General features: G+C 45.7%; 2 protein-coding genes across 7 annotated transcripts; both read right to left on the bottom strand.

Annotated features, from left to right (window-relative positions):
• Positions 1-461: 461 nt before the first annotated feature.
• LOC100123300 (mucin-5AC) lies at positions 462-9,651 on the bottom strand. 5 transcript variants are annotated; one of them, XM_008217214.3, is made up of 12 exons: positions 9,589-9,651; positions 5,477-5,549; positions 4,628-5,269; positions 4,259-4,544; positions 3,635-4,150; positions 2,870-3,065; positions 2,675-2,782; positions 2,414-2,584; positions 2,092-2,334; positions 1,741-2,007; positions 1,349-1,663; positions 462-1,265 (listed from the first exon to the last, which is right to left on the bottom strand). In XM_008217214.3, the coding sequence occupies exons 2-12, from the start codon at positions 5,538-5,540 to the stop codon at positions 1,212-1,214; spliced, it is 2,862 nt and encodes a 953-aa protein (XP_008215436.1). In that variant the 5' UTR covers positions 5,541-5,549; positions 9,589-9,651; the 3' UTR covers positions 462-1,211. The 5 variants fall into 5 exon arrangements, with proteins under 5 accessions (XP_008215436.1, XP_001606923.2, XP_016838011.1 ...); XM_001606873.5 differs by having other exon boundaries at positions 9,124-9,599; XM_016982522.2 differs by having other exon boundaries at positions 5,477-5,543; positions 9,124-9,593.
• Positions 9,652-10,566: 915 nt separating this feature from the next.
• On the bottom strand, positions 10,567-18,261 carry LOC100123291 (bumetanide-sensitive sodium-(potassium)-chloride cotransporter). 2 transcript variants are annotated; one of them, XM_008217208.4, is made up of 18 exons: positions 18,145-18,261; positions 16,451-16,982; positions 15,096-15,264; positions 14,914-15,009; positions 14,640-14,831; positions 14,381-14,557; positions 14,153-14,292; positions 13,776-14,081; positions 13,471-13,696; positions 13,274-13,395; positions 13,068-13,203; positions 12,779-12,990; positions 12,461-12,702; positions 12,225-12,373; positions 11,819-12,161; positions 11,581-11,744; positions 11,392-11,503; positions 10,567-11,315 (listed from the first exon to the last, which is right to left on the bottom strand). In XM_008217208.4, exons 2-18 carry the CDS (start codon positions 16,730-16,732, stop codon positions 11,180-11,182), a joined length of 3,204 nt encoding a protein of 1,067 aa, XP_008215430.1. In that variant the 5' UTR covers positions 16,733-16,982; positions 18,145-18,261; the 3' UTR covers positions 10,567-11,179. The 2 variants fall into 2 exon arrangements, with proteins under 2 accessions (XP_008215430.1, XP_003423952.1); XM_003423904.5 differs by having other exon boundaries at positions 16,451-16,767; positions 18,145-18,258.
• Positions 18,262-20,067: the final 1,806 nt, after the last annotated feature.

Raw genomic sequence — 20,067 nt, 5'->3', positions numbered from 1 at the left:
TATGAATGACAAAAAATGAATACATAATTAAAGAAATAAATAATTAAATGAATCGATGAAAACAATAACTCTCTGTACAAGGCTTGGTATGCATTATGTGCATATGTGTATTATTAACGTTATTTGCCTAAAGTCTGAAAAACTTATACAAATACAAATTTGTCAAATGTGCGTACATATACGTAAGTCAAGTGTCACTTGCGTATACGTTTATGTGCGCACATAACTGAAGGAAAAAGTTGTATTTAAATATAAAAAAAAAATCAGTGTAAGAAATAGAGATGAAGATTAAAAATTGTATATAACATAAAATGAAATAACTATCACACTGTATTTAATCAAATTATTAATAATTTAATATATTGCAAATATTAATAAGTTGTCGCCAATTTCATTGTAAAACCTCGTCCTACAGTTTATTTATAATAATGCCAGTTGTGAGTGAATAAATAAAAATAACGTTTCTTGGTACAAAATTTAGATATTTATTCGTTTATTTGACAAACAGCTCTAAATTAGATTTTATAATAATAAATAACAATAAATAAAATCAATTTTAGCAATGGTCGATGTTCTTCAGAATAGTGATTTCACTAGTACCGGAATATTTCTTTAGAGTCTATTAATTATTGTTATTATGCTATGTATAGTTATAATTATTTACAAAATTAGAGAGCCATGTATCGCGAGTTTGGATACACTATTGGTACAACAATTGTAACAAAACAACAACAACAGTAACAAATGTAGTGCCTATATCGTTTTCTACAAACAGCCTATGTCAAAAAACAAGAGTCACGGTTTTTTCACATTCTCATGCTTATTGTTCACGAAATTTAAAACAATACGTGACTTCCAATGCGTTGTATACATATACATTGAGAATACAACGTGAAAGATGAATCTGAATCATAGATGGAATGTGCTTGATTGATTTCTTCTTTACTTTCATTTGTTTGCTTATAGATCTAATTGCTATATAGTTATGAAGGAGGCATCGTACATGGTCTGGGCCTAGGGCTTGGTATTTGATACGTATATATTATATATTCATTTGTCTAACATACAAAGGACGTCGAGTCAAAAAAGTCAAAAATGTTCTCAAGCTACTTTAGCACTCGAGCAGAGTATATCACAATAGATTGTGCAAGTAAAAAACTTGCCGTTCAGTTGGTTGATAAAAAACATGTATTATTCTAATCATCATATACTCAGGCTGATTCGATAACACCACCAGCGAGTTTGCTAGCGTAAAGATTGAGTCCCTGCAAAAATATATAATCATACATCAATTTTGTACTTCGTTATTTTACCGTGAAAATAAAATCAAGAATAATGAACAACATACCTTGTATACAAAGGCATACTGCTCTCGTGTTTGCACAGCTCCGGCGCGGTCCCTCCGAATGGTGTAGACGACTCTAGGGACGTCGACCGTCCGGGTAATCTCATACTGTCTTATACCCAAGTCTAGAGCTATTAGTGTACCAGTACGTCCTGTGCCAGGACTACAGTGCACTACGATTGGTCCCGCGGCTCCTCGCTGAAGAGCCCTTGCCTCCAGGAGAACAGCTATCAGACCTGTGGCGTCCGTCGGTGTTCCGCTTGGCGGCCACAGATACCATATGTGGAATACTTCTCGGAATGTATTGTTCTCCAGATTCTACATTAAAATCGTTGTAACTTTAGTGTTGGCTTTGACGCGGCTTTTGTTTCAACATTAGTGTTTTCCAATCATACCTTTAAATGAAGCGTCGAGATGGCATATTTTTCTTTGGCTTCTCGCTTTTTCAGCGTTACTTGGTAATCACCGTAAAGCCGATGACAGTCGCTCACCTCCAACGGAGGTATATACTCTGTGCACTTTTCCACCCCGTTCTCAACGAGGTCTGTTAGCATTATAATAACTTTGCACTGTTGTTCCCATATCATTCGCCAAAAGTCGGAAACTGTGCTCTCCATCGGTGCTTGGCAGCCAATGTAATACTTGTTTGCATTTTTTGGTCCCTGCGAGTACATATAATTCATCATTAGTAAACATCGTTGACTATTCTAGAGCTTCTCTTTTGAACTTTCCTTTTTGAAACTCACCCGAATGTAACTAGCGTTTATGTACTCAGTAAGCGGGTCATTATTCAGCCTCTGTAAAGGTACCCGAGTTTCCGGTAGCGGTATCACGTTGGCATATCGATTTTTCAGCTCGGCTCCCGGAGGCAACTCGTCAATTTTTGACGACACCTGCGGGATGCTGGCAAACTCCTCGGAAATTGCGTTTTCGTCGCTGCAAAAGCTAGAGAGCCCCGCGAAGTTCAACGGGTGCGTCGGAATGGTGCTCTGAATCGAAGATCAACGTATTTTTTCTTAATCGAATTATTCATAAAAATTGATGAAAAGTGAAAGCGATGACACTTACGGAATCCTCGAAAGTTGGATTGCCGTAACTGCGCTTCGAGCACCTCAACGCATTCTTGCTGCGTCTCACGCTGTTGTAGGCCGACACGCTGTCCAGGCTGTAAGCGTCCAATGACACAGGCCGGCAGCGTTCTCCGTAATTAAAGCGACCTTGCCGCTTCCTCATGATAAACTTGGAAGTAACAACAGAATACAAGCCATTATAATTATTGTTACACGTTGAAATAAAGATAATTTTCAAATTACATAAATGACAACTTACAAGCAGTCCGGCTAGTAGAATGAGACAAATGAACGCGACGCACGACACAATCACTACGGCAATCGCGTTCCCGGAGTCCGCTTCCTGAACTAGCACAAAGCTGTGAACCTGAAAAAAGACAAATGGCACGTCAATTTCAGGGTATCCTCGAGGCAGTGATTGCGTTATACGGAACTGCATATCAGGAAAACTCACTGTCAAGGGAAAATCAATAGGCGAGTTCTCGTACAGGCTTGGCAAATTTTTTGTCAGGGTAACGTCAAAACTGCCGTTCTCGTCGACCACGTAAACGAGCACAGAGGTGAGAGGTATTTCCGACATCAAGGATGCCGGTGTCAAATTATCGAAGCACTGGGGTTGATGGAAAATTATTTGCATTGGCGTTACAGTCCTGCAATAAAACAAATTCAATATCAAATTGCATTAGGTCATGATTCGGAATTTCGTCTGATAAACTGCTTTTACGAGGCGTAAAACGTGTTGCAGTAATACGGAAACATACGTAAATCGATAAATAAATTAATAATGAAGTGAAAATACTAGTAGCAGTCGGAATATAGATAACAATGCTAATTATTCGAACGTCGAAAAGAACTTATTAACCAATTAAGAAAGCTTGTTCGATTTATCTTTTACAGTGTTACAATGATAAAAAAGAAGAGAAATCGCGACTTTCGAGAAAATAAACTTTATTCGGCACAAGAAGCTAATGTAATAATTATATTTTACTGGGACATCGCACGTGGAAATCGAGTAACGCTCCTAATCAATTATTTCTTAGGACATGGGTTCGGGAATCTCGTACAACTTTTAGCGGGTAAGTTCGCTGGTTATCCTCTAGAAAAGACGCAAGAGAGAACGGATATGCATTAGTCTCTTTGGAAATCACAAAAACGGTGTATGACTCAATGAATTTCAGCGCATAATTCAAGGGAAGATGAGATAACGACAACAAATTACTTTTCCAAATCGCTGCTGTTGATCAAATTAGCCAGGGACTTGCGCAGTACCGGTAGCTTCTCGCACACGTCGCGCCAGGTGCCCTCGAAGACGATCCTAATGAGCAGAGTGACGTCTTCCGTCGGCAGCGTCGGAGGAATCGCTTCAGTCGTAGACCTCTCCTGAGCGTCTTCCTGTACAGTGCTGGCGGAACTGAACGTCTCCGGAGGCACGGTGGTGGTAGTAGTAGTTGTTGTGGTAGTCGTAGTCGCCCCTAGCGGTTTCTCAGACTTTGGGCTGCTCGCCACCTTTCTCGCGGTCGTCATTGGCGTCGTTGCGGGCGGCGAAGTTGTCGCCATCGGCGTCGTTACCGTGGATTCCGGAATAACTTCTGGTGATTCAGTCGTAGTGGTAGTGCTTGTGGTAGTGGTGGTGGTGGTTGTCGTAGTAGTAGTAGTTGCAACCGTGGCCACTGTTTCTGGCGTTGTTTGCGTAGTAGTTGTTGCCACTGTCGCCGTTATTGGCAGACGGCCTTCGCTGTGGAAAACAGCGGAAACCGTGAGTCATCCTTGATATGAACTTTTTCAGACAAAATCTAAATACGAAGCTCCGAGATGTAACTCGATAATGAAAAAAATTACGCACGTGGTGAGCGTCGTGGACGATTCCTCGTTGTTCGCAATCGTTGCGGTCGACTCCGTACTGGTTATCAAGGCGTCGGTACTCTCGGAACTGACTTCCTCAGCTTGAGTACTCGTCAAAATGGTCGTTGGTGCCGTCGAAGTCGAAGTGGCCGCTACTGTCGACTCCGTCAACGTCGTCGTAATCGTCGCCGGAGTCGTCGACGCTTGAGTCTGCGACGTGGTCGACACCATCGTAGTAGTTTCTACTGTGCTAGAGATAGGCGCACTGCTGTTCACGGTGCTTCTTTCTGCTCAAGGTAACACAATGTATAGCAAACCATCCCCATACGAACGTTTCTTAATCACACCTTGAAAAAAAAAAAGAACTAACCTGTAGCGGAGGTGGGATTAGTGCTAGGCTGAGTATTTACAGAAGGAACTCGCTGCGTGGTCTCAGCGACCGGCGTGGTGGTCGACTCCAGGGTTGACCAGTTGACATCCTGAGTATCATCCTCGAACGGAGTGGTCTCGGTCGGCTGGCACGTCGTCGTGACGCTCTCCTCGGTCGTCTCCGTCTCTATCTCCGTTACAGCCTCGGTGGTCACCTGTTCCGTTGTAGTGAGCTCTGTCTCAGTCGTCTCTTCGGTCGTTATCGTCGTCGTCTCCTCCTCGGCTTTGCTGGTCGACGACTCGGAGATGGACACGACGAGGGTACCGTTGATACCCACATCCGGAGTACCGGACCGCTTGGCCTGCCGGATGTCATCGTCGCCGGTGATGGGCTTCTTCGAGGCCTGCGACTTGTAGTAAGGATAGGGCTTTTCCAGCTGGTCCGTCGCCGAGTCGCCGGACTTCTTCGAGCCGTACTTCTTGAGGACCTCGGAAGTGCTCTGCTCGGCTTCGGGGATGGCGTTGCTGGTGCGCTCGGAGGACGAGGCTGCTCCCGGATCCTCGGTCACCACGACTTTTCTCGAGTGGACGTCATCCTGCGACGACGAGCTGACGATGCTCGGTGTCAATAGGAGACAGACGCCTGTGGAGAAGAGGTGCGGCAGTGATTAAGCTTTGTTTGGGGAAGCGATAGAGGAATTTGCCTCTCGTAATTGCTGCACAGGCGCGCGCGCGACTCGTGTGTCGTTTGATTAGTCTTAATTACAGCTCTGCTGATTCGATTTGCATAGCGCTTCAAGGTTACGTTATTCAGAGTTTTTCAAAAGTCAAGATGAATGTTTCAACTTACACAGTATCGTCCGCACCGACAGTTTTCTCCGAGAAGCCTTGATGTTTATTCGATCTTCTTCCATGGTCTGCAACTGAAAGAGAATAGCGGACGTTATGCGTCTTAAAAATTCTCATACTTGTAATTGCGTATTTGAAACTACGTAGCTCACGTGTCGAGTGCTAAGCGTTTCGAATGCGAAGCGCGCGCGCGCGCGCGACTCCGATGTGAAAACATTGAATTTCAAATTATGATAATCGCGCCTTTTTTCTCTCCTCGACACACGGATCGATCCTAGTGGAATAAATACATTTATCATCGAGAGCAGGAAGCAAAAAATAACGATATTTTTACCGTTTTTCTACCGTATAAAATACTTTATACAAAACAATTACCAAACGGTTCGTAAAATTGCCCGTGTACGAAGCGTATTTTTCGCAAAAAGTATAACGAGAGAAATAACTCGTATCCTCTCGCCGCTGAGCGTAACTACACAGCGCGCGTTTTTCTCTCTCTTCTTATTTTTTGACCTACTTTAATTGCTTTTCAATCCCAGACCTGCTTTTCGCGCGCGCAACGAACCCAATCATTAAGAGAGAGAGAGAGAGAGAGAGAGAGAAAAAAGATAAGCATTAGCTCGATACAAAAATAAATCCATCGCGTCAAAAGAAGTCTCCAACTCCCATCCATCACTTTAAGCGCCGAAAACGCTCGAGAGAGGCTGGCACGCGTATATACGGTTGACTATGGCCGTCATTTATCTCCCCCATTCGGCAGAAATAAATATTCAGTACTATACAGACGCGGAAGCAGTACAGCAGACCGAAAAGCTTCGCCGCTTATTATCCTGTCGGAATGTGTGCTGCTATAGTCCGTAGCGTGAAAGTGGCGGCATATAAACATTATACGCGCGCACGGCATATATACTGGGGCAGACGATGTACGCGTCCGTGATCCCAATGAAATTGTCTTGATGGCGCAATGACAAAGCGCAATGAGTGTCACCGATCAAATCGTATATATAACGCGATGAACAAAGAAGACGTTTCCGTTGCTCTCAACACTCGACTCTGTGCGTATAGCGCAGTGTGTCTAACTGTATTTTCTCTCTTCCCCATCGCGCACACGCACACACACACGCACAGCACCATACCTGATAGCGCTAACTCTTTCCGATCGACGTCTCGACTCGGACTAATTTTTTGTTCTTCTCTACATGTAATTGCGCTTCGTAATTAGCGGAGGATCTATTGTACGAGTGCACAGACAGCTGTCGCTATCTTATCGCAGCGGAGCATCAATATGTAAGAGGTATACGCATATTTCACATGCCCGTGTCTGCGCGCTATACACGTTCATTATCAGTTTTATAAGGCCGCTTTGCTATAGCCTTTATCAAAATTAAGTTTTACGACGACGACGACGACGACGACGAGATTCGCGTCTACGATATAATGAAATCTTCTCTCCCTCCTCGGCGCGAGGTTTTCCTCGTGATTTTTTTTTTTTCCTCGACTCCGTGTATTAAGTTTCCGCAATTTTCAAGCTCGCGGCGTGAAAAATCGAAATCAAAGCCAATCGACGAGTGGAGCGATGTATCGTATAATAGAGTAGTTAAGGAAGTGCATATAACAGCTGTACGCGTTCGTAGCGCGTCACGTTAATGACGCATCCGATCCGCCCACACACACACACACACACACACAGAGGTCTCTCGATGCATTTGTGTGTTATCGTCGACGAAGGCTCGCGCGCGTGCACTTTTTCGCGCGGGAGAGTCTAGAAAGGGGATTTTTGCGTAACTGACCGACGACGCGCGCTAGTAGGCTTCTCTCTTGCGTAAACTATACTATACCAATACTATTCCAGGGTCGACGATATATCAGCTGCTTCCGCGTGTGAGACTCCTCGTTACTTCATTTTTTGTTCTAGCTCGCTTGCGTTACCCAATTTTCCCTTTTGTTGTCGTTGTCGTTTTTTGTCAGCCGTACATGTACACAGAGTATACAACACACGAAGAGACTCGTTCCGCGCTGGGGCATCCCCGTGGATGAGTCAGCGCAGCAGCAACTTTCTAACGTTATTACTTCAGCGCGCGATGGACAATAAGTCTTTTCACCGCTTCTCTCTCTCTCTCGTTCCCCGTTTACATTTTCTTTGTTGCGCTCCTATCCGCGTGTATGGACAAGCTGTGTAGGAGTCGAAGAAAAATCGCGCGAGCCAGTGCAGCCCGAGTGTTTTAGCGGATTTCGCGCGCAATTATGTAATTGAGAGAGGTTCGCTTTTTTTACGAATCGCTTGGCTGCTCGCGCGCTTTTCTCCTTCTTTTCCGCGGGATTTTTCAATTATAGCCGACAGAGCTGCTTTGCATTTTAACGCGGTAATCGATTTCCGTATAATAGTCGCTCTTTTTTTGTGCGCCGAAATAAGTTTCCGCTTGTAGAGTTTAGAGCCCGCGAATGCACTTCCTAGTCTATACACAGGTGTGTGCAGCGTATATAGTCGCGCATTAAAAAGGCATTAATTATGCAGAAGCGACAATCGATTCCGCGCGCCGAGAGCGAATTAGCCGGCGACGCGCTATATCGTATATATATACACCCGCACACGATGTTATATGCGCCCCGAAGATGTGTGTGAGAAAGAAAAAACTGTTTACGCATGTATTTTTTTCTCACCGCGCGCGTATTGTGTATACGCAAAACGCGTAATAACGTCGTGTAACAATTACACGTCGGGAAAAGAAAAAAATGAAGTAACGCGTTGATTAATCGCCGACGACGCGTAAATTGCACTCGAACACGTTCAATTTTCCCATTAGGAGGCTTAATATTCACGATCGTAATAGCCGCTCTTTTTCTACTATTCGCGTTATATGCCCGATGCGCGCGAGAACAACTATATGTATATGCATATTCTTTGCGATATGTCCGTCCAGTACATACACACGTACACATATGCACGCATATGAGCGCGCGCTTGTACCGTTATTTTCTTTAAGGCGATCTCGAGCGCGCGCACGCACACACGCGCGCGAGTCAAAGGGACAATCAAAAGATTAAGCTCTCCGCAATTGCTTTTTGTCCGAGGGTAAAATTCAGTCACGTACTTTAGAGGTGTATAAACGAGCAGAGAGAGAGAGAGAGAGAGAGAGAGAGAGAGAGAGAGAGAGAGAGAGAGAGAGCTATACACTCGCGGAGGGATTGGTAAATCCATGGAGAAGGACGTAACCCGCTCTCTGCTTGGGTTGCTGCTCGGTTTTCTTACAAAGGAGTTTATAAAGTGAAAGCTGCGCCGTATTACAATACTTATGTACTGGCTAAAGCCGCGCTTTATCAATAACAATAGCCGCGGACAGCGTCTTACTCATCGCGCTGGACTTGACAAAGAGACTATCCACTATCTCGAGGATACAACGTATAAAATTCACGTGCGCGCGCTTCTGCGTAAGATAAGTGTACCGCGAAAGAGCTCGAGTTTTTTCGTGATTTTGCGAAATAGAGAGAGAGAGAGAGAGAATACGGGGCAGTGCAGCTAACTGCATTATATACATCTAAGACAGCCTCGCGAGATTTTGAAGGCGCGCAGCGCAGCGCTTATACATACACACGTACACACGTACACAAACAAGGTGAAACTCGTGAAAGGAAAGGCTGAGCTGCTCCTACCGTGAACAACGACGGCGACGAGTAATGCGAGAGCCCGTGGTTACTGTCCTCGCGGGCATAATTCCTCCGCAGCTTCGAGCACTACTGTCCCCCGACGGAAAAATTCGTCGAACTGCTGCATCGGTGACGGTCGTGTTGTGCCCTCTTCGTTTTTCGTTATACGATAGCTAATGCACACAGGTTAAAAAGAGTACAGATCGAGAGTCAGGTGCAGCAACGCGGCCGGGCTACCATGACGACGTGACCTGTCCTCTCAGCGGCGGCGGACGCACATATCCTATACCTGGTCTCGCTCACCAATACACACACACACGCACTGGCACACACACACACACACCCAAACGCGCGCTTGCGTACGATATAGAAACGAGGATCGACGCGCGCGGAATATCGCGATAGACACACTCTCCTCCGTGCTTGCGAGATGTATAAGAAAGCGACGATCGGAACCCAACGACTACTCACTACGTACTGACGAGTGAGCGGCGAGCGCTGCGCCTCCTGGCAGGTCGTCGCGACCTCGCTCCGATCTTAGCCTATACTGTGTGCTCTCCTGCGTCTGCGCAACTTTTGTATCTCTCGCTCGCGCGCGGCTCACCTGCATCAAGTATATATACACACACACACACACACGCTCTCTCTGTCTTACCTACGCTATATATTTTCAGTCTCCGGATCAGTTATTCGAATGCGATATCTGCGGTGGGTGTGTTGTGCCGGAGAGAGATTCTTGCTTTCCTTTTTTTCGGGTTATTCCGCAGCGATCGACGCCCCTCGCGAGCGAGGCTCTGCGATGCGCGATGAGTAAAGAATGTCTCTGGAGAGCCGAACGAGCGGAGTGTATGCGTGCACGCGTGCTGGGTTTATTTCGGAAAATGATACGTTAACGGGATAATGATAGGAATTGCAGGGGCGGTTCCCCACTTTTTTTTCATGCAGACGCATCGCTTCGGTATTTTCTCTTTATCGAATCGGATGTACAGAGTTTCAATTTTAGTTATTACAAGTGGACTAGTACGAGCCGAGAAACTATAGCTACCGATTTCCAGCGCAAATCAAGCGTGCCGACGATTTCCTGGAACAAAAAAGAAACCTGAGAGTCGGCAAAAATGATTTTTCGAGAGATAAGTCTGCATTGTATATACCGAGCAGGCGGTGCTCAAGGCTTGAAAACCGCAAGGTCCGAAGTTTAGAGAATTTAGTCGAGGTCGCGCGCGCGCGACATTCGAAAATCCAATCAACGAAACGTGATGTGTCCGTATAGCGGCGAACAATGGCCCCGAGTAATAATGCCTCGCGCTTCCGCTGTCGCTGACAATGTTTCAGATTTCCACGCTAGATATTAGAGAGCGAGAGTAATTTTATGCATATGTGCGGGTGACTAACTTGTAATGTATATACTCTTGCGGTTAGATCATTCGTGTTTTATTAAAAATAGTGTTATACAGTTACAATCATAACTTATTAAGAGTAGCGTATTGATACAATACGTCGTACAATTAAATATCAAAGCGCAATTGTAATAAAATAGATATAGCCTAAAATTTCCATCGTATTTAATTAAGTATGCGCATCCTATTCTTTTCTTTTAATGTTCCGATGTCACTTGATTGTTTTCAGGGTTGAAAAAAAGTTGTTGCTCTTTTGGATAGTTTATAAAACGGAGGGTCACCTTAGGACTACAGTAAAAAAATATATCTGGAGACACATCCAAACGATATCTGTACAGTGCGCGAGAAATCGCTGCGATCTCTCGTTCTTGTGGTAATAAGTCTTGCAAGTTCCGAAGCGTTTCGTATAAACTGTCGTACGGTTGTGGCGAATATAACAATACAAGAATCCTCACACGTGGATGGATGATGGTGTTCAACGTCACACGCACGCGTCAGTTGATAAATAATTTTTTTTTTTTAAATATAATTCGGACCATATCTTTTTGGATCTATAAAAAGCGTATTTTTATCTAATACTTGTTAGTATTTAAAATCTTAATAATGTTGGGTTTTAGTTAGTCGACGCTACGCTGCCATCTGTATAATATAAACACATAAGCACGTCACGAATAAAAGGTCAGCACGGATGTGTGATTTCCTCGGACTAGCAGGAAAGGAGGCATGTCGCGCGTCAGCGCCTCCAGCCAGGCCATGTACAATGGCGCTGAGACTGCTCCTTTCCTTGGCATAGGCAAAGTCCTGAAAAAGAATTTTAACGTTGTCGTTAAAATTTCAGGCAGGGTTAACGATATTTTCGTTAGAATAAATTACATACATGACGACGAGGTTGGCGTCCGTTGAGTTTTCCTGCAGCAATTCTCGTAGGCGTAAATGCCTATTCGTCTTTTCTTTCATGGCTAATCGTTCAGATTCTCTGATGACGCTATCTGTAAATATTCATCGAAATGAAAATCCATGTCTCATCCGGTATCATACCGAACAATCATACATAGCGGAAGTATACCTTCGTCAACGTTGGAGTTGCTGCTTGCGTTCTCGTCTTCCATGAAATCGGCTATGAGAGTGTCGAAGAAGTTGACGGTTTCCGTTTGTGCTGGCTTTGAGATTCCGGAAATCACCTTAAGTGCTGAGTAATCTATGCGAAATTTAGACAGGAGACTCGCCATACTAAAAATACACACGATTCTCTTAAAGATTTTCTGTCAATGTTTAGTCTAGTATTTATAGCCAAATTAGCTTACCTCCTCTGTTCGTATTCCAACTCGGAGTTTCTATTTGCCAAGGCAAACACTCGCAATTTGCAACTCGACCAGTTTCGCCTAGTGCTAATAATATAAGGCAGTAAAAGTGTTAGGCCGCCGTCGTCGTACAGCCACCACACGTCGATCGTACCCTTCTTCTGTTTCTTGTGGAACTTGCTGAGGCTATTGAATACGTCCTTAGGGATTCCGATTACATTGCCCTGGTTGTCTTTTCCCTCGTCGCTCTTCGGTGTGCTGTTCGGATTCGGACTTTCATTGATCACTTTGTTGCCTCGTCTTGGCGTCGGACTGCCAGGCATCGATACGTCCGAAATACTGCTTGCTGTAATAAATAAGTGAATCTTTTTAGTAAGTTTTTAAATTTCAAGATTATCAAGAGACTTGCCCTGACTCAGCTGCGAGAAACTCTGGTTAGGCGGGAGTCTGGCAGTTGGCTTTTTCTGCAAATCTTGATTCTCTTCGTCGCAGAACTCGTAATCCAGACCTTCGCTCATTCTCAAAAGAGCTACGGCTATGTGCATGTCCAAAGCCTTACTAGAATATTTAAGATACAAGAGCAATTTAATCATTTTTCAAATTTGAATGCGAGTATGAGTTTCGTTGAATAGGGCATCCACTTACTGCATGACGTTAAAGTACGAAACTAGATTATCCCGTGGGCAGCTGGACCAGTCCTGTTTGTAGCCCATGAGCAAAATATTGGGACGCATCTTACCGAGGCCACACGCCTGCATGAGCGACGTAGCACCGTCTTGGTAGGAAGCACCATCGACGAGCGAGTAAAACGCTTTAACTTTGTTCGACCTTAACCAGGCCGTTGTCTTGGCAAGCATCATGGCTCTCGTTTTGTGTGGCAGAGGACTCTGCAAAGGCCGTTAAGAATTTGAATACATTCAATGCCGATAACGAAGTGTCAAAGACGGATAATCGGTTGTTCACCTGTACAATATGCCCGCATACTAAGAGACTCTGATTCTTTGTAATGTGTTGTGCGAAATCGAGGAGTGACGACCGTGAACTAGGCTTGCCCGTTAAAACGAGAATCTGAGGCCTGTAATTTTTTACGTGCTCCTCTACTCTATCTAATTGCTGCACCGCCGTCAAGGCGTTGTTGTAGGTTTGAGCTTGTGTCGTCGATCCCCAATTAACGTCTGAAATTAAACAAAAAAAGTGTGTCATTACAGAATTAAAGGCCAGATGTTTGGTTTCGAAATTTACGAGCGCTTACCGGGTTTCCTGTAAGAAACCACCAGATACAAGGCCAAGACGACGGAGAGAGTTATGAGCGCAGTCCACCAGGAAATCAAAAACATCACAGATACGCAGAGAATCGACCCGACGAGACTCAGCCACATGTTATAATACTAAAAACAACATCATGGCTTGTTAGCATTCACAATGGGAATGTCTGCAATAGTGAAATTAAAAACGTACCTTGAAAGTAGGACGCCAGCCGATAGGCTTGGTAAACGAAGCATGGAAAGTACTGAAATTGACAAGCGTGTAGGCAGCCAAGAAAAAGTTGGATATCAACGGAGCTATGGCATTCAGTTCGCCTGCAACATTCAACGAGAAAAGTTAATAATTTGATAAATTGCAGCGCGTAAAACATTAACGATTCATAAACTGACCTATAAGAATAAAAGCTATGGCTATGATGAACGTGAGCAGATAGCCTCTGACGGGCTCCTTTCCCTCCTGGCCACTAAACCAGTCGATTCCAGGGTAGAGCTTGTCCATACAAAGAGCCTGAAAAACTTTCGGAGCCGACACGAGCGACGCTAGAGCACTTGACAAAGTCGCCGCGAAGCATCCAGCGTAAATGAACGGTCCAAAGGCCGAAACTAGCTCTATGACCTACACACATACAACACGCATAATTAATCATCGATTAAACGTCAACTTTGACTATCAAAAGTGAAAAAAAAAAACGCACCTGAAAGCTATTTTGACTGCCATACTTGCATCCGGTCACGGGATCATCATCGACAGTGCAGTTAAAGTTAGTGCCGTATTCCGTGAGATTCTTGAGAACAGATGCCGCAGGCGGCAAGAAATTAACCGCCGAGTCGTTGAGCAGCGAGTTGGCGGTTTCGTTAACGACGTTGGCTACCAAGTCGGCCGCGTTGCCGCTGGCATCGCGCATCACGGTCGCGCCCACAATAAGAGCCATCAACAGGTATGACAACGTCGTGATAAGGATGGCGAGGAGTGTGCCTTTCGGTATCGCCGTTTGCGGATCCTGCGAGGAGATGAAAATTGCAATACGAAGCTTGAAACGCGAGCCAAGAAAAAAAAATCATCGATATTCACCTTCAAGTCACCGGAGATATTGGCACCAGCCAGAATACCAGTGGCGGCGGGGAAGAAGATAGCGAAGACCGAGAAGAAATTGTGCGAGGTGCCCTCGCTTGCCCTGTAGTCCGGGTAGAAATTTTCCTCCAAGAGTTTCGCTGTGAAACGATAAACAAAACATCCGCTATATACCGTCATGCCCCGTCATATATCGTGATCAAGAGAAAAAAAGCAATCCGCACGCACGATTGAATCCAATAAAACCCTTGGCCTTCTCATCGTCGTTCTTGGGGCCAATGATCGCACCGATCAAGAAATCGGCGATAGCCACGAGCAGGATGACCAGCAATCCCATTTGTGCCTTCGCCTCCCACTCCATGCCCACCATCACGATCAACAGCAGTACGGCTATCGTTATGACCCCTGAAAAAAACAAACAACGCACGTTGCTACTTATCAGCCGTGCCGATCGTGGTACAAAAAAAAAAAAAAATTTAATACCAACCTATGACTCGCACATCTCTGCTGTCACAGCCGAACATACAGACGTCGTAGGCCTTGAGGCAGTCAACCATGCTCTCGCAGAATCCAACGACGTACATGGCGCAAGCGACCGCGTTCGCCAGTGAGAATATCAGGCCGATCGAGCCGCCGAATTCCGGACCCAGGGACCTCGATATCATGTAGTACGTTCCGCCTGTTATATTACGTAGGCAATCAATTTTAAGCTCTTCCGCCTCCGACGCGAGAACTTTGCATAAAGTAATGTATATACTCGCCTCCTTTAATCAAGCCGTTCGTACTGATGGCAGACATTGACAGCGACGTTATCGTCGTGACGACGGTCGTCGTCATGATGAGCAGTATCGCTTCGCCTGAAATCGGATACCTCAGAGGATGTAAAAAATTCGATCCCACTCGCGCAGTCGAATAGCGTTTGAAATATTCAGCCTCGTCTTACCGACTCCGGTTTGCGCGACGACCCACGAGAGTCGAAGGAACAGCATGACTCCCCATATATTCAGGAGACATCTTATCAGGACGCCTTGGATCCAGCCGAATTTCACCCCAGTTGCTGCCATCTTCGTGTGGAGGTCGTCGCTCGTCGGCGCTACGTTGCATGTTGTGCTCTTTGGAAAGAAAAAAAAAAAAAGGCAAATTTAATCCGGGTCATGGCATATCTCACACGTATTCGTTCGATTAGAAAAATTAATTTTCCGAGAAGGTGGAAAAGCAAAGCGAGAGAGCGAAAAGCCATTAATCTCCCGAGAGACTTATCTCCGCCGCGAGCACGTTCTCGGCCTCTATCTCTAGAGCGCGACGTCGAAAAAATAAATAGCGCTGCAGACGTAATCGCGTATAATTGAGTCCTCGTATAGTCGCGGGCGCGAAATATTTGCCCAGTGTCGCGGCGGCGGCGGCGGCGGCGAAACGATCGTTTTCCATCTAATAATAACCCGGCATATGCCCGATAAAAATTCATGAATTCTTATGGACTTATCAGCATAAGCATATAAAACTCATATCCTCGCTTTCGTAAATTTCCCGTCATATACAGAGCCACCAGTCGGCCGAATGTAATTCAATGTACACACATCGCGGAGAGAGAAAAACACGTCATCGGCGCCAGGCTAATCTACGCGAGGGAATTATTTATCCAGAATGGCAATATCTAAAAAAAAAAAAAGGCGCACGAGTGCAGGGAACACAGGTGATCCGTCTGTCTCTCTCTCTCTCTCTCTCTCTCTCTCTCTCTCAAAGCAGCCGTGCGACAATAGTATTGAGAGAGGACGATTTAGCCGAGAGTAATATGAAGGGTCGGCCCCGGCCATAACGAGGAATAACGATTTACGTAATGTAATGACTTTACGTGTATCACACGTCGTCCCTGACTCTTAAGCTTCGCTGCAGCGCGCGCGAGCGAGCTCTATTAAATTTCGTCGGACTGTGTATGTGGCGTGTATACACATAAGCTACTCTGGACGTCTGCGAACACCTGTTGCTTCTTCTTCTTCTTCTTCTTCTTCTTAATTCTCTATATACGCCCGCACGGCGATCACGAGTCTTTTTCTGGAGAAGAAAATTCCCTGATCCTCGCAACGATACCGTACACACGCGTGCGAGGTTCGAGTTCGAGGAAGTTGAAGAAAAAGAGAGAGAGAGAGAGAGAGCCGAGCCTGGGTATTAACGCGTATAAGCTTCCGCAAACGAGATTAAAGACACAAGCGGCTACCGCGAGTCTACGCTTAAAGCATATAGGAGAAATAAAGAAACGAGTTAGGTCACGGCTGATGGGGCGAAAAAATTCACTCTAACCTTGTCGAGGGTGGGGTTGTGTAGCTCGTCTAAACTCGGCCTGTGGGCCGCTTGGATACTGAGAATGTTGCGGTAGTTGTCGAGCCTGGGCAGAGCCTCTCTGGTCATGTGCCTGAGGGACTTTCTAGTCTCCTGATCGCCCAGCAGGCTGGCCCTTCCCTCGATGCTGTCGACCCTGTTTACGTGGAACCTCGTGCGTCTGGCCAGGGACCTCAGCTCCACCTCCTCCTCCTCCTCCTCGTCCTTCTTCTGCTGCTGCTGCTTTCCGTTCTCGTGCGTCATCTTCGCGATCCTCTCTCTTATCGCACTCTATACAGCTACGCACGCGTGTGTTTATATGTATTTATGCACGCACGCGCGCACGTACAGTCCGTGCGATATATATATATATATATATATCCTTATCGTCAACGACAACAACAACAACAACAACGCGCTGTCGGTTAGCCGCCAGTTAGCCGACTGCGAGGCTGCATTTTTTCCCTCTATATATCGATGGCGCAATTGCGGCAAAACGAGAGCGTGGGCGGTCCTGCAATTAAGAAATTAGCCGCTGCTGCAATTATGATACGCGTGCACACCGACACACACGCAGCGATGCTCTTCTTCGCGAGCACACACGTCTTCTGCTATCCGCACTCTCCCGACCACGATCTCGCTCTAAAAGCTTGTTCCAACTCGACCACGCGCGGCCGTTATCTAAGGCCCGCGCTCGCGCCTATACTTATATATATATATATATATATATTACTGCTCGGTGTGCGCGCGCTGCACTTGAAATCTGCAGTTGTGCGTGCGCGTGTGTGCGTGTACTATATATATACGTTGTAAAAGCCACTGTCACCGCGATAAGATTATCAAGAGTCTGCAGTCTGCGGAGGCTGCGCGGCCTTCTACGTATAGCTATGTGTCAAAGAGAGAAGATTCGCTCGAAACGATTAGTATTAGACTCGCACAGCACAGCGAGTAAGAGCCGATCGATGGTGTTCGAAAGTCGCGCGTCGAACGACAACTAACGCTGCCGCACGAGCTTTTCGCCGTTTTTGTTGTACACTATACCTACTCCGGCGCGACTCGAGACAGTCGCGCGTGCGCGCACACTTGCCGAGTAGAGAGAGTTTTACACACGCTGCTCTTTTACTTGGATATGCATGCGCACACGATTCTTCGAACGAATGGAGATGTATGCTGCGAGCTGCTCGAAGCTTATTACTCCCCGCATGGCGGCCGGTTTTTCGCGCGCGTATGGGTGTCGAAAAACACGTGCGTGTGCGAAGCGCGAGCCCGTCTATAGCAGCCTCCCCCCCCCTCCCCACTCTAATAAGTATACGTATTCTCCGCAGATGTTGCACTGTCTATATGTGTAGTCTGCTCCCCTATACATATACGTCCTGCACCCACCCCCCTCTTTGCTCCGCACCCGTTGTCCTGGCGCCGTTGCGTATGTTACACGCTTTTCTCTATACAGCTCCTGTGTCTGGTGTTCTCTTATACGTAGTATATATAGGTATACCCACGACAACGTACAAAAATCCTGTATAGACACATGCGTCAGAGTCCTTGTTTCCTACCGTATGAATCCGCGCGCGACCTACGTTTACTGAGAAATTCGTCGCGCAAGAGGTAGTACATTACACACAGGTATATTATAGATCGGACGTTTGATCGAAAAGTACGAACACCATTATACCTACCTTCTATCTAGCGGTGTGTGTGTGTGTATAAATACTGTCCTGTTACAGCCTGCGCGCTCTGATGGAAGCCCGAGCTGCACACGTGGGCACAACACACTAGCGGCTCGACTGTACTAACCGACGTAGTCTCGCACGCTTTTCGTCAACGCGGCGGGCTAGTCGTAAGTATAGCTTGTAGCACACATTCTCTCCCTCCTTCTTGACTGATGCGATGCACACACGGCTCTCGCTCTCTCTCTCTTTCTCTCTTTCTCTCTCTCTTCGCGAGTCGCATCGGAACTCGGAAGAGGAATTAGAATGCGCTCGCGGCGCTGCTCCGTGGAAAAGCCAGAAGGATGATGATGTGTATCTATATATATATATATGTGTGTGTGTATGTATATTTCGAAGAAGAGAGAGAGGGGAATGATATACGTGTGTGACGTTCACGTATATATATATATATACACGCACTCGTCTGGAACACGTGCGCAAGCCGGCTGTTGGCTGCGCGAGAGCGGCTAACTTTAGCTGCGCACCGACGAGAGACACTTTTCTTTCTCTTCGCGCGCGATTACGTATACCTACAAGTATATAAGAACTGCTGATGCGTCTATACGTATATACGCGTGTGTGTACATGTGTGTGCGCGTGTACCTGTGTGAAAGAGTTAAACGCTCGTCGGGTGTTGCATTTATCGGGATGATGCGAAGAGAAGCTGAAGAAGAGCGAGAGGTGGAGGGTAATTAATTTATCTACTTGACTGCTCGTTGGAGCTCAATGAATCACTCCAGAGAGAGAGCGCCGCTCTCCCTGGCGCTGTTCGTAATTGCGGCGATGATAAGCGCATCGCTGCGATGCGCGATTTATATATTCACAGCGTTGCGATTTTATTCAATTTTAAACGGCGCTCGATGGGGAAAGCCGATAGTTGCGATGTTTATCGTAAATGCTCTTACGATATATCGCGAGAAAAATGTTTCTCTTCCATAAATATCCATAGAACAGTCGGGGGTTGACAGGTTGATGATACGACGTAAAAAGTCAAGTGTGCGTATGTGCTTTGCTTATCTCCTACTGCGCTACCATACCTGCGCTTATCTTTTGTTCTCGAATTCGGGTGCGGCGATTAGTCAGCGGAACAAATTTTCTATTTCCAGTTTCGAGTGCACGTTCAATTTTCCACTCTGTATATTGATTATCTTTTCTCGATATCACCTACAATATGACATAGTAACGAGGTCTTGGCACCCGCAGACGGTCTTTTGTATAACGACTATTATACCGAGGCACGATATAACCTTGTCAAAATATTAGAAAAACGAGTACGGCCGAACGAACGAATGGTTCGATCATTCGGGCCCACTCTGCTATACGCTCCTATAAAGGGTCGACAATTAAACACTCCACAGTCTGACGTCAGCGTCAATAAAAAACAGAGACCTACTCGTTTCTTGTTTTGATGCGTAAATTAACAAGTACCGCTTAATTTCCCTCTCGTCGACGTTCACTTTTTAAATAGTGACGCGACGATCAATTCCTGGATACAAAGTGCGGTTGTATAACGTCCAAGTTAGTTCACGAGTATAGAGGTTTCGCTCTGGAAATCAAGGATTTCGTCAATGCGCGCACACTTTCGAACGCGAGAGAGAGAGAGAGACAGTTTCTTGAAAATCGACAAAAAATTTACCGCTACCTGACTTTCCTATAATAGAAATTGAAAATGAATAAAAAATAAATAAAATCGAATTATGCAAGCCGCGCGACTCTGATTCGGTTGGAAAACGAAAGTCAAGCCTGATATTTCGTCTAAATGGGACAGCAATTTATTGCAACGCGCTGCAGGTCGTATATTAAGTTTTAAAAGAGTATTAAGCGTTGAACGAATAAAAAAATGCGTTCGTGCATGCGAACGTTATCTGTGTAGCGAACGACAGGACTAGG

Source organism: Nasonia vitripennis, chromosome 1, assembly GCF_009193385.2.
Source record: "Nasonia vitripennis strain AsymCx chromosome 1, Nvit_psr_1.1, whole genome shotgun sequence".
In the NCBI taxonomy this organism is placed as follows: Eukaryota; Metazoa; Arthropoda; class Insecta; order Hymenoptera; family Pteromalidae; genus Nasonia; species Nasonia vitripennis.
The sequence above is the reverse complement of the archived record's forward strand: the minus strand, read 5'-3'. Positions and strand labels throughout refer to the sequence as shown.